The sequence below is a fragment of the Guyanagaster necrorhizus genome (genome assembly GCF_019112545.1).
Source record: "Guyanagaster necrorhizus MCA 3950 unplaced genomic scaffold BT62scaffold_23, whole genome shotgun sequence".
Taxonomy (NCBI): Eukaryota; Fungi; Basidiomycota; class Agaricomycetes; order Agaricales; family Physalacriaceae; genus Guyanagaster; species Guyanagaster necrorhizus.
The window spans coordinates 369,629-382,574 of NW_025064902.1; the positions used below are offsets into that span (position 1 = coordinate 369,629).

At 45.4% G+C, this 12,946-nt stretch overlaps 7 protein-coding genes across 7 annotated transcripts; 4 read left to right on the forward strand and 3 right to left on the reverse strand.

Annotated features, from left to right (window-relative positions):
• The first annotated feature begins 167 nt into the window (after positions 1-167).
• BT62DRAFT_935013 (uncharacterized protein) lies at positions 168-890 on the forward strand. The gene is made up of 2 exons (XM_043186838.1): positions 168-577; positions 627-890. The coding sequence occupies exons 1-2, from the start codon at positions 503-505 to the stop codon at positions 735-737; spliced, it is 186 nt and encodes a 61-aa protein (XP_043036900.1). The 5' UTR covers positions 168-502; the 3' UTR covers positions 738-890.
• Positions 891-1,867: 977 nt separating this feature from the next.
• BT62DRAFT_903425 (uncharacterized protein) lies at positions 1,868-2,281 on the forward strand (the record flags this gene model as incomplete). The annotated part of the gene is made up of 1 exon (XM_043183526.1): positions 1,868-2,281. A coding segment is annotated over one exon (414 nt), but the record flags the coding sequence as incomplete, so codon positions are not given.
• A 925-nt stretch (positions 2,282-3,206) lies between these two features.
• BT62DRAFT_1078480 (uncharacterized protein) lies at positions 3,207-4,377 on the forward strand. Its single transcript, XM_043179390.1, has 8 exons — positions 3,207-3,311; positions 3,363-3,413; positions 3,471-3,639; positions 3,708-3,786; positions 3,843-3,890; positions 3,941-4,039; positions 4,096-4,146; positions 4,202-4,377. Exons 1-8 carry the CDS (start codon positions 3,266-3,268, stop codon positions 4,307-4,309), a joined length of 651 nt encoding a protein of 216 aa, XP_043036902.1. The 5' UTR covers positions 3,207-3,265; the 3' UTR covers positions 4,310-4,377.
• A 433-nt stretch (positions 4,378-4,810) lies between these two features.
• Positions 4,811-6,112, reverse strand: BT62DRAFT_935017 (uncharacterized protein). Its single transcript, XM_043186839.1, has 4 exons — positions 5,716-6,112; positions 5,580-5,658; positions 5,192-5,520; positions 4,811-5,142 (listed from the first exon to the last, which is right to left on the reverse strand). Exons 1-4 carry the CDS (start codon positions 6,013-6,015, stop codon positions 4,948-4,950), a joined length of 903 nt encoding a protein of 300 aa, XP_043036903.1. The 5' UTR covers positions 6,016-6,112; the 3' UTR covers positions 4,811-4,947.
• A 210-nt stretch (positions 6,113-6,322) lies between these two features.
• BT62DRAFT_953537 (uncharacterized protein) lies at positions 6,323-7,394 on the forward strand. Its single transcript, XM_043188272.1, has 3 exons — positions 6,323-6,730; positions 6,783-7,257; positions 7,309-7,394. Exons 1-3 carry the CDS (start codon positions 6,568-6,570, stop codon positions 7,319-7,321), a joined length of 651 nt encoding a protein of 216 aa, XP_043036904.1. The 5' UTR covers positions 6,323-6,567; the 3' UTR covers positions 7,322-7,394.
• Positions 7,358-8,828, reverse strand: BT62DRAFT_329832 (uncharacterized protein). Its single transcript, XM_043180519.1, has 4 exons — positions 8,384-8,828; positions 7,956-8,332; positions 7,535-7,892; positions 7,358-7,485 (listed from the first exon to the last, which is right to left on the reverse strand). Exons 1-4 carry the CDS (start codon positions 8,496-8,498, stop codon positions 7,454-7,456), a joined length of 882 nt encoding a protein of 293 aa, XP_043036905.1. The 5' UTR covers positions 8,499-8,828; the 3' UTR covers positions 7,358-7,453.
• Positions 8,829-10,038: 1,210 nt separating this feature from the next.
• BT62DRAFT_329872 (uncharacterized protein) lies at positions 10,039-12,075 on the reverse strand. The gene is made up of 6 exons (XM_043180520.1): positions 12,009-12,075; positions 11,584-11,950; positions 11,289-11,525; positions 11,206-11,238; positions 11,022-11,141; positions 10,039-10,975 (listed from the first exon to the last, which is right to left on the reverse strand). The coding sequence occupies exons 2-6, from the start codon at positions 11,601-11,603 to the stop codon at positions 10,093-10,095; spliced, it is 1,293 nt and encodes a 430-aa protein (XP_043036906.1). The 5' UTR covers positions 11,604-11,950; positions 12,009-12,075; the 3' UTR covers positions 10,039-10,092.
• Positions 12,076-12,946: the final 871 nt, after the last annotated feature.

The window sequence follows — 12,946 nt, forward strand, 5'->3', positions numbered from 1 at the left end:
TGCTTCAGTTCAAACCGTCGGCCTACTTCTCCATTCCGTGAATGCGAACCCATTTGGCTGTAGTCACAAATCATCATTTTTCAATATTCGTTCTCTGGAGTTACGCTCACTGTCAAGTATATTCAGTATGTGGTTCCACCTATGAGTGCTGATGGCTGTTTTATATCCAGATTACCTGATCCTTGTTACAGTCTGAGCTAATCGACGGTATACGTGTCTCTCGAGATATTTAATCTGTTGCTTGATGCCATCAGGCTGTCCAACACACCACAATTCTCAGCCCTCCGATTTCTCCCTCATTTCATTGGCCTACATGTCATGTTATACACTTTGACGTCAGTCGTCTACAGATTTATAATCCTAGTTCCTTGCTAGGTGCGCGAGGCACGCATCTATAATCCCATAATTTCTGTTACTCTTATCCATATGAAAGCAGGTCATATTATCTTTCTAGTACCATTCGAACGCCTACCGATTCCTTCTCATACCCAACATACCAATGATGTTTTCTGTCAAGCAATCATTCTTACTGTTCCGTCTGTGTCCATTTGTATGGTCAATGCATTGGCCGGAGAAGGTAAGTCTTTCTTCGGCAATGCCGCTCTTGTTCTGACCAGAGTTCCCAGCCATTCGGTACTCAGTACAGTCCCAACGGCATCCTGGAGGCCTGCGACACTCCTTTGCAAGACATCGACCACTTCGTCACGTTTTCTACACACCAATTCTGCCGAAAATGAAGCTGGCGGCGGAGGCTAAAAAGCATATATTAGGTATTATATGACTTCGCCGTCCAGATGGCATCTCCTTCATTCCCATGGCATTTGATGAAACAATAAAGAACAAAATCTCGACGGCAAAGGATGTGAGGTAGACTATTAATATAAACCCATTACTCATCTATACTCCCATGTCCCCCGAGAACGGCGCTCTGCTGTGCGCGTTGGAGCTAAGTCCCTCCATCTGTAACATCAGAACGAGGTAGTTACGGCAATGAGATGCTGTGAAAGGAGATGACCATGGGGTCCGTGTTCCAGTTCATGAAACTTCGCTGTTTTCTAACAGTGGATGTTATGATGGATACCATACACCCACTCACCTATGCTCGTATCTGTGGTACTAAGGCCGTCTACTATGTGGATAGAAGGCTGCTCACGGCATCATTGGAGCGCGGGGCGCGATAAACCTTATCTATCGTTCTTCATATTCATCAACTGGCAGCTGCAATGATCACTTCCGGTTTTCTCTCGTATAATTTCATGGCGCTGCAACATTGGTCTCTTGTCCAATGCCATATCCTGTACCGGATTTCCGTTCGATGGCAGCAGTGCATTCGATACCACGCCCTCCGAATGTCCGCGCGGTTCTCAAGTTGAACTATGCTGTGGTCCATCAGTATCACAAATATCACCTGCCTAAATTCGAATGGGATATTACAGTAATCATAGCGCAATAGGAATCGCTCTAACGGTTCTTTGCCAGAAGTGACACGAGCGGTCCAGGTAAAGAGTGGAACGACCCTTTGATGAGATTTATCAGATATCCACAACTGTCCTCTCATTCGAGGTGAAACGCGTTCAAAGTCTCTCTTCTTAAGCGGTGCACCTGTTGCCGACCGTCCTTGACCATGCGTACCGCTATGTACTTCGTCTTCTTGCCCATCATTGTGAATCTTGCTATGAAGCTCATCGTGTGGACTTTACTTGTGCCCCGTGAAACCCCCGTTGACTACAGTAAGTATTTTCATCTCGTACTGTGAATCATAAGTATGAGCCCGTATATTTATTGATTTTCTGCAGCTTACGACGATGACGACTTCCCTTATGAATGGCCTATTCCCAAACCAGACACCATCTTGCTTGCTATCGAAGATTCTTCTGCCCGATTCAAAATTCAAGGCGCAGATGCAGATGCGGAATGGGCCAGTCTCGTCCCAGGCGACGGCCTTCTTCATCTCGGTGACCGACAGCGTCCTTTTACGCTCGGAATGTTCCATCAGCTGCAATGCCTCAACATTCTTCGCAAAGGCATTCTCGAAACTTATCACTCATATCCCCTTTCTGACAGTGAACTTGTCGCTCACTGTCTGAATTACTTACGACAAATCGTAACCTGCCATTCTGACACCTCGCTTGAGCCAGCGACGGGTCGTAATGTGAAAGTCCATCCGGACGCTTATGTATGTAATGACTGGGAGGTTGTTTATCGAGAGGCAGAGCATAACCAGCGCGACTTTGAAGAGAATCGGAGGCGTCAGGACAAGAATCATTATGTCTCGCGTTAGATTTTGACTCTAGTTCTACTTCGTCAATATAACAAAGCACGAGCCTCTGAAATTTATACATAATGCTAAGATTCATCATAACAGTTACTCAAGTACTCAAGGACCATATAAATTTATAAAATTTACATAGAAAGCCGATAACCAAATCCTAAAACGAATAAATCCTAGGACCCTCAGCTCCAGAGACTAGGGCATAGTAGGAACTATTCAGTACCAAAAATATCTCCAGTCTTAAGCTCCGTCAACTTCATCCGAAGCCCTGTACAGTATCGCGGGCCCCATCGTTGGCTCTGGAAGCACACTCCGTGCTACTACGATCTTTATTTATCAAGCTGGATACAATTAGTGAACTCAAGTACTCACCACCTACTACTGCGTCAGGCTTGGATCGGCTAGGAGCGCAGAGTGACGACGTAGGCAGGAATGTCGCCACAAAAGTCATCTGAATTAAGAGGATGGGAATAACCGCATTCATTTTTCACTGACGTTGGTGGTATGCGGGAAGGATGGTAGATTGTACTGCCTGGGACTTCGAAGATACGAGCCTATATACTGTCTGAGTTGGCGGATGTCGGTTGTCACTTACAAACATAAACTAGAATACATTGACAGGACTTAGCAATGGGCGGCATAAGTATTACAGCCCGGTCTACATCATGATTGGATTAGGGCTACTCAAACGTTATCATGGATGGCAGACCGAGAATTATTTGTGCGCTAGTAATGGTACAGTACCTATTCCTGACACCTGGTCCGATAAGTTTCGATACTTACCCTTGATATCGGGCCGTCTTGATATCACCATCATGATGATTCCTCGGCAAAACTTCTGGGGTCTCAGCCACTTCCATTACCGATCATTCGATCATGATAACCAGAGATTCTATGCCTGAGACACATGAGCAGCGGCCGGGTATCAAGAAGTCACGTAGTCATCTTAAAAGAACATTTCTGGTTCTCTCGGATTTAGATACCGTCACCGGAATGTCCTTCTTTAACTTCCAAATTGTTTCCCCCACTTTTCTGACCAGTCTGTCCTTATAGTTGAATTATATTACTGAAATTAAATCTCTTATTTCAGGTATTCAGCTCGATGAGATCGTCGCGATTGCTATTCGAGCCTATGACACCAGTAAGTTATGAGCTCAAATAAACGGCGAATGATCTTTATATATGACCTTCCTTTCAGACCCCACTATCCGTGCAATGACTGGCGGAAACAAGGCTCTGTACGATCCTTTTTTAAGAGCCGTAACCCGGGCACTGCTACTCGAAGGCAAGGTATGGCTCGCTGCTTCGGATGGTAGGATCCTTGGAGTTCTTGGAGGCTTCGGTCCGGGGACATTTCTTTGGGCAACGTCAGTTTCTCTTGGACCACATATGTCATAGATGGTCATTTGCTCACGGTTACACATTGCATGCTTAGAGAGGAGCAACGTGCCTTAGGATTCAACAATGCCTATGCTCGCCTTACGGAAGAAACAAAATATTGGTGGCAGAATATTGTACGTTTTTGAACCAGGTAATCTTCGGCATTCGCTCAAGATGGGTTTCCTATTAGTATGGGCCGCAGATCAAGGAATTCATGGATAACGCTCTTGGGGCAACCGTCTGTGCAGCTCCGTCTGGATCTCTAAGAAATTTGACGCATATTTTAAGGCAAATCTTGATGGATGGATGACACCACTGTTGGCGGTAGATCCGCCATATCAGCGCCGTGGAATCGCGACCGCCATGTTCAAAGAAATGACCCAACAGGTGAGTCTTGAATATCGTAGCTATTTTCCGTTCTCCAGGCTTAGAACGCCCCTTAGGCAATCCAAGATAAGGCTATCATGATAGTGGGTGCAGACAGCGATCTCAACGTAAGTGACATTCTGTGCACAGAACCGCCTGGGAATTTGTGAAAAATAAACCTAGGTCGGCATCTATGAGAGTTTCGGATTTGAACTTAAGGGTAGGACTGTTCTTCCGAGCTCTGTCAAAGGGGAGAGCCAGCCACTTTTTGCATTGAAGAAAATTCCTTAATGCAGTGTCTAATCATAATTTTCAATGTTGTAAATAATCGATCCATACACATGAAATTGACATAACTGAAGAACGAGCAATAAGAACAAGTTACCCAAGTCATGACCTTTTGTTGGAGGATATCCATATGTATACCCATACCTTTACCTTTTCGATCGTCACCTGTTCTCTTTTGATTATCACCTATTCTTACTTACCACATACACACACCCCCTGTTGTTACCCGATCACCTATATAGCCTGGCCATAGATGCCTGTATACCTCAGTTGTTTCACCTACACTGTGCCTGACTGAGGCATGTATACTGTTATCATGTCCCTTACTATATTACTCACCATCATTCGTAGACTCTTATTTATATTCTTCTGTAAATAGGTACAGTACTTATCCAATACAGTTGTTTCACCTATGCTGTGCCTGACTGAGACTCTTACTGATATTCTTCTGACAATACCTTTCTTTATCCCCACGGTGTCACTTGATGAACAAAATGTAAGATTGTCATGGAAAATAATAGTGTAGTTAATGCTACAGAAGAGCATAAATCGTAGGAACGGGAGCACCATACAAAACATCAAAAGCAGAACGTAATAGTGGATCAATGAAAGAAGATTCAGTTGGCGACACGCGATGCCATTCAAACCATATCTTCACCGGACTCCTTGGTTGTCAGCGCTACGACAATTCGAGCTCTTCCATCGTTCGATGCCGCAGCAGATGAAAACGTTCTAGAGCTATTAACTCTGAAAGAGTCGGAGAACCTATCTACCATGTCTTTGTTCCATGCTATACCCATTGCTACGCGAGTAATAATGAGCTGGGGAGAAAGTGCCTGTAGACTGTCAGTATATAGGAATATCTATTGTGATACGTTGACTCACCACCATGACCCCCCAAATTCCGGCGAATACTTGCTGAGAGGGGCTTTTTACAGCAAAGGCAACAACATACACGACACCAGATATCGTGAAAGGAGCTGCAGACTCAAGCATCATGGCAGAGATGCCGGTGTAAGTGTTCGTCAGCTCAGAGGGAAGAGTTTCGCGGGAAACTTTGTGGAACGACAACAGACGATAGCAGATAAGGGCGGTGACGATGACGTTGAACCCCACGGTCAAGCAAATCCAGGCGATAGCAAAATTAATAGGAAGACCAAAGAAGAGTGTCGATTCTGGGACCGCACTTTGCACAATTGTAATAATGATCATAGCTAGAGCAGAGAGTTAGCGATGATGAGTCTAATGACTTGCAGATCTCAAATTTACGGACCTGTCGATGCCAGCAAAACAAGAAAGGGAAAGCCTACCACCCATATATTGGAATTATAGATTATGTAGCAACGATACAGCTGGGTTTGGAGTTATTTTAAGCATTTATTCCCGAGTATGCACATGTGTAAACCCACCAGAAGGCCGTCTCCCATGATATTAGCAAAGGACACGGAGGCAGTACCCCATATTTCGTACCAGTCCGAGGAATGGTCAGCGAAGTATGCTGGAGCACCACCTGGATAATCAGGATACTGAATCCACATGAGTTGTCCGAGTTGCATGTTGGTTCCACCTCCGATGGCAGTGAGCACTACGAGGATCGCGCCAAAGAGGATATAGAAATTTCTCTGCTTTTTAACTGGGTTCTTGAGCAAGTAAACGAAAGACTGCACGTAGAGACAGATCTGAGCTCCTGCGACATAGGTAAGCAGCATCGTTCACTATCTTCACATGGAAAGTGATGACAGAAACACGTACCAAACACTATAGAGCCAACAATAATTGACACATAGATTGCGCGCTGCGTCTCCAAATCAGAATTGGCCATTAGACTTGGAAGCTAAGGTGTCCTTTGATGAGGGATATCATGGAGAACATCATTCGTTTCAACTTATACCTTGGGCCGTCACTGACTTCGAAGTTTAAGTTTGGAAGGAAAAATACCTACGACCACGTGCTTACTCCAGTGATAATGATCTTGCCGCCCATCACGATTCTGATTCATATACGCCACCGTTGTATCTATAGTAGACCATGCCGTCCAATGTGATGATGATGAACTCCCAGTCGCCAGTCAATACTATTAATTGACAGCTTCTGATTCCGAATCGATTTGCTCAATACAGGCCATTCAAACAGTAAGTACTTATTTGACAAGACTTGAATGTATAAAGTCATGTAGATATCGAATACTGTACCAGCCCCTCCATCCATCGTAGAAATCATTCTCTCTCTTATTCGTCTCCCGAATAACTGTTGTTTCTGAAATGGAAATGAAAGGGTATTCATATATACAAGCTGTTATTGCTGTCACGAGCGTGGCCTCGCTATGCTTCTCATCATATTTCTTCCTATCGACATTCGATCTTCTTCACTCCAATCCTCCTCACAGTGATATCATACGTCTCCCATATGGACGACGAGATCATAGTACGTACTCTTTACTAGCTGACTGAGTTTCCAAACCTTGACTTGGTTGTAGCATTCATTTCAGATGACGTCCCACTTTACTTTCCTTCGCAAGCTGGTTTAGCTGCCATGTTCATTGAAGAGACCGTCCATTACTCCTTTGATGATGCTGGCTACAATGAATGGTGGATCGGAGAAGCCGAGGGAAATGGAACAGTTCGCTTGGGCCCCCAGAACCGCCTTTTCTCCGTCTCTTTTTGGCATCAGCTGCATTGCCTGAGGGTGATGCATGCAGGTTTCAAGGCCGAGGTCGTGTCCCTTGATGACCTGCTGCACGCACAGCACTGTCTCAATCTTCTCAGGCAATGGATTCTTTGCCATGCAGATACTGCCTTGGAACCAAACGACTTCACCCAAAGGAACTTCAAATACGATCGCGGTAATCAGTTACATGTTTGCAACGACTGGGATACACTATATGCTGAGGTATCTCAAAACTGGCATGATTGGGTACGAACGTGGCAACTGAAGAACTTTAACGCAACAACGTAACGTTTATATCACTCCTTCAAACAATTTCAACTGAATATAGTATCCAGGGAAGATAATTAAACACCTTATGACATCATGTATAATCACATGTATTTTGTAGCATCAAAAACAGTACAAGGCGATGAACTTAGACAAACTCGTAGTTTCAGTGAATGCATTGTAACCAAGGTGCGAGATTGCCTAGGAACGGCATCATCTTGTCTGCCGCTGTAAAATATAGAAGCCTATGCGTATACAGTCAGCGACCGCCTAACTAGAAATCATTCGGACTACCAAACTCTGCGGTGCGTTCACCGATAACATCAAGATAGCAGGGATAGTGAACACAGCTGAGTTCGAAAGTGAGATATGTGCCGGATGGGCAGTAGAACGGAGGGCCTTCTACTGTACGTCCATCAGAAATATTGAGCAAACCAACATGCATCCTGGCAGAAGGCAAGCTTCCCCATGAGAGCCTCTTCGTTCGGAGTCGACGGTCAAAGGGGATCATGGATATTTCGATAGATGTGATGTTGCTCTGATCATCGGCTATGGCCGGACTCTTAAATGAGTCGGGGGCAGGCAATGTGAACGCGAAAGTGCAATTCTCCAAGCCATAATCTTGAGCTCTGAATTGTACAATTGTACTGAGCTAATGTCATTGGATAAATGAAACCTTGAGTGACTAGCAGATAAAGAACAAAATCAATCTCACCCGGTCATTAAGGAGGTAGTGTTGGTAGACTAATTGACTATAGCCGAAACTCTCGTCAGCATACACGTCCACTGGTTGTGGAAAGAACCTATCCGGTTCATAACGGGAGACCTGCCCAACAAGTAAAGGCAGATTATAGACAGGTGTTTTGAGGACAAAGCTCGAAGAACGATTCTGATAGAGCTTGTCGAGGTTTGTATACGCGTTCCTCAGTGGAAGAGCGTCTGGGGAGATTGTGGTCTGAAAACCCCATACACCGGACCGCAAGGTAGCGAGAATTACGATGGCGATGCAGTCGATGACTGTGCATAGGACAAAAATGTAAAGAACCCAAGTCGTATAGAGGTAACGAGGTGTGTCCTTCGTGCGGCCATTGTCTGATAAGGTACCATGAGTAGTAAGTATTTCGCCAGAGCTAGACTACATACCAAGTACAGAGGTCTCGGACGACTGAGAGGAGTCATCAGAAAGGTGCAGCTCACTAGCTACTTGGTCCAAAGCAATGTACTGATGACGATCACGTTGGCGCAAGGCAGCAAACATTCCTGATACTACGAGTGAGAACGATACTTCAGTATCTGAGTGTGTCGACAAGAATTGCTTATATTTATGGCGGCCAAGGATCTGACAATGATGTGCGGCGGGTGAACAAGGAAATCGACAGAGACAGGGTGAAAGCGTGATTTGATGATCGACTCGATGCACGTATTAAGAGAGGAAAACGATTGGGAGTGAGGTAATACTCTCGTATATAATATCGGCGAAGTTGGTTGGACCAGGCTGGTGGCTCCTGATATGGGCGGTGATACCAGGGAGCACACTGCTTCGTCCAAGTTGGCCATCGCGTAAGATACATCAACATGTTGGAGGATATCCGTATATGTCCATACCTTTACCTTTTCGATCGTCGCCCGTTCTCTTTTGATTATCACCTATTCTTACTTACCATATATACACACCCCCTGTCGTTACCCGGTCACCTATATAGCCTGGCTGTAGATACCCATGTACCTCAGTCGTTTCACCTATGCTGTGCCCGACTGAGGTACGTATACCATTATCATGTCCCTTACCATATTACTCACCATTATTTGTAGACTCTTACGTATATTCTTCTGTCAATACAACAACATTCCAATGAGGTAACTGACGAATCCAAAAATTCGTCAGGAAGGTCATAGATCACACCGCTTGACGAACCGATCTGTTCAGGGCTATGTCGAGAGTAAAAATTCCGTCGGCTCGTCATTCTCGAGATGGGAAATCACTTCTACGGAATCTCACGGCAAACAACTGAGAGGAGATGAAGTGTCATCTTTCCCAAGAAGGTGGAGTTAACGAGATCATCGTCTCTGATGTACAAGAGCGAAAGAGCGCACGATATTCCTCCATCACTGGCAAACATGGAGAAGGTCCATCCAGCTTCGGTGATATCTGCGAAACAACGACATCCCTGGGCCCGGACCAGGAAGAAAGCTGGGAATGTCCAGCCGGATTTCCATTAAGATGAGAGAATCTCCATCGGGAGCCAGTTTATCGGCTGGAGGTCATTGTGTGTACATCGAACCGTCGCTGATAATTGCTGAAGACTTTCATTAAGTTTCTCTAAGTGAGCACTGTTATCTTGTTGCAAATATGCAAAGGAATAGTGAGAGACCTACCTCTGATGCAGAGCGTGATCTGATACGATGTTGTCAGACCCCGATCTGGAAAATTTACCGACACTTGCCTGTAGTTGAATCTGTATTTGAGGGCTCAAGTAACTGTTTCGTCGGCATAGCATAAGTATTCAGATACAAGATGTGTCAGTGATGGCGATCTGGAGGCTGGCAGAGGACTTGCAGAGGATTCGGTCCACGAAAACGCCGTTGATTCGGTCAGAGAGTCACCAACCAGACGATCTCACGGTTTCATGGAGGAAAGCAGGCTAGGATATGAAAATCTGGTTGGCTGGAGGTGACAGTTGGTTGATAATTGAAATGATAACGGGCGGATCAAGCAAGTGGATTGCCGATTTTGATTTTCGATTGTATCCAGGAAGAACGACTTGTGAGTTCTGATAAATATCAATATATAGTTAGAGCAGAGAATTGAGGGTGATAGCAATACGCGAATTGTGGTATCATATTATATAAGATTAATAAAAAATTGATGACCTCCTAGAGGGTGCAAGCACCCTTTCTGCGACTGAGGGACTAATATCGGGGAACCCATTCTCACCTCCGCTCCCAGGAGAAGGAAGCGGGGACAAGTAGCCAAGCGCCCGTGCTAATTCCAGCTGACCCTTTAAGTACCCGATATAATTCCACAGCTTTGCAACGTCACCGTGCTCAGGTAGATCATGTTCAGGAAACATCACTAATCCCTCTCCCTGTGAAGAATTCCTTAAGTTCGTTACGAACTCACGTAATCCCATCGGGCTGTTTCTAGATAACGGGTATGCAACAGTGCGATTTCGGGGTATGCGACGAGACGGCGGCATATCCTCCGAGATGTAAGGAGCGGAGATTGAGTGTTCTGTGGCTTCGGGACTGAATGAGCGCGTGTAAGACTGAGAGTCTGTCGCGGAGGATGGTAAAGCATCTCGGGGATACCTCATATTCACCGGAAACTCATACACCTCCATGGACCTGCTTCCGGATGGTGGGTATGGAATGGCGCCATTTTCTTGGTTACGCTGGGAGTGTGATTTTTCTTCGGAGTTCCGAGGGGGATGGGAAAGTTCGTTGGTTTGAGGACCAGGTGTGTGGACGTAAGGCAGAGAGTCACTGCCAGGATATGGCGAGGTCGGGTTTGCCGACAGTTTAGAGTGAAATTCAGGATGAACATAAGATTCTGATGTCCCCCAAAGGGAGCTTCGACTGTCTCTGGAAGACAGATCCTTCACAGATACCCGTCTCCTTCGCTTGTTGAAGCAGAGATATATGGATATCATCACGACAGAGACAAACGAGGGTGCCGCAAGAGCCGTGGAAATAATCAAAACAAGGTCCGTTATATAGGCGCTTCCGAAAATGCTGCTGTTTATGATGAGTTACTGGTAAATACGGAAGATGGACGACACACTGTCGTGAGCTGCCAGTCGGAGAGGATACTAGATCTCGCTTTTCGACTTCCGAATTGAGGGGCTCCCTGACATTGAAGATGTCACTTCGAGAGAAAGACGACTCGGCATCTAACGGCGGTCTAGTCGACAAGGACGTTATACTGATGCTGAGAACAATCAATCTCATAATCAAAACAAACTCACTCTGGGTCTAGGAAAGCCATGATAGAGTAATTGCTTCGAAAAGGAATCAGTAGTGGTCATCGACTACAAAAGACGTTACTCACCCAGTATAAGCAAATGATGTATAGAACACGAGGCCCTTCGTAAAAAGGATGATGCTGGTAGAGAAATTCGACGCATCTAACCGACCCTCATGATTCAGAAAGCTGCGTAGAGAGAAACTTGACGGATCATCATCAAAATGCACGAGATAGATTGGGGTGGTCGCTCCAGCGAGCGTCCCGTTTTGAACACTAATGTGGAGGGCTTTAGATAGACAGAAAAGCTCGAAAAGTGTCATGCTAAACGTCGCACCAAATAATGAGTAACCGCATAATAGCTAACACAAATGCAACCCACAATATAAATAACCAAGACATCTAGATGGTCGGTCACAAAGAGCGATGTATGAAAGGATGGCGAGGCGACAAAAGAACGTTGGAGAAAGAAGCCGAAGAAAGAGGTCGGTAGGCAAGAGAAATAAGGTCAGTCGCTAATGTCCTCGACACGAGTACAGAGGTACTTTGTAGGGTACAGCAAAGCAACCAACATCGCATCTTCATCTATCAGCATAGTAGTGGCTGACTGGGGAGAGTATTGTTATAGAGATATTATCTGAACACCCGTAACAGTCGCCTGCTTTATCTCTAAACTTAGCAGACATGGGGAACTGCGCGGCAATGAGCGCTGATTTTGAATCGCGGCGGGGACGCATATATACCGCGAACTAGATTAGATAGCGCAGATCAGCATTCCGCGTTGCTCGGCCGGGGAACATGATCTACCATGTAGAAGTTCGCAACAAGCGCTAACGGGCATCGGAGGACATGACTGAACGAGGCTTGGTTAGTAGCCAACGTACTGTACTGATACCGAGTCTAAGGTCTCTACTCAATATATCATTGGTCAAATTGAAAAGGCTACAGCGGCGGACGGAGGGTTACCTTTATCAAGCGGTTGAGATGAGACGGCTAACCTGATTCGCCCATATACAGGCTCCAGGAGAAGTTTCTCATCATCGCGTTGAGAAATTAAAAAACCTTGCCGTCACACCGAGGTAGACGTCAATGAGTGGTCAGCAAAGAGTCTTTTAGACCACATGCTGGGACATCTAAGCCTTGATGCTTCCTGCTATTTCGAGATTTATAAAGCCTGATGCAAGAGATCATGTAGACTCACAAGGGGAATCATACAGTGACTGAAAATCATCCATCAAGACAGATGGAAATAGCACTTCTTATGAGGGTGATAGATTCGGTGCGCAAAGAACCACGCAACGGATAGCGAGTCACTATCTCTGCCTCGGTCGCGAAAATAGTACAGCAAGTGCCCGATATCTGACCATCGTCATGTTTGATGCCTGATGAATCGGTGAGTCATGCATGTACTTGCGAAAAAAAGAGCGGACAGACGTCACAGAATCAGGTTTCAAAGACAATCTCTATTGAAAGTATGAACAGAATTCCCATGGTACTCGGTAAACTAGGAAGTTTTGTCAAGCTTATTACATTTATTGAATAATAAAATGGCAGAAGACTGGAAAAATACTGAGACCGACAGAACAAAGACATCTTTCGTTGCCCCAGTAGAACTTGTTGTATTATTCGTGGCGTGAGCTGATTAAAACGTGTTTGCGTCGTCGTGGGAGTTGAGCGGTCGTTACTGTGTGTTACTGGGAGCTGAGGCCGCCCAAATCGGCAATGTCCGTGAAGACGGGTTATTA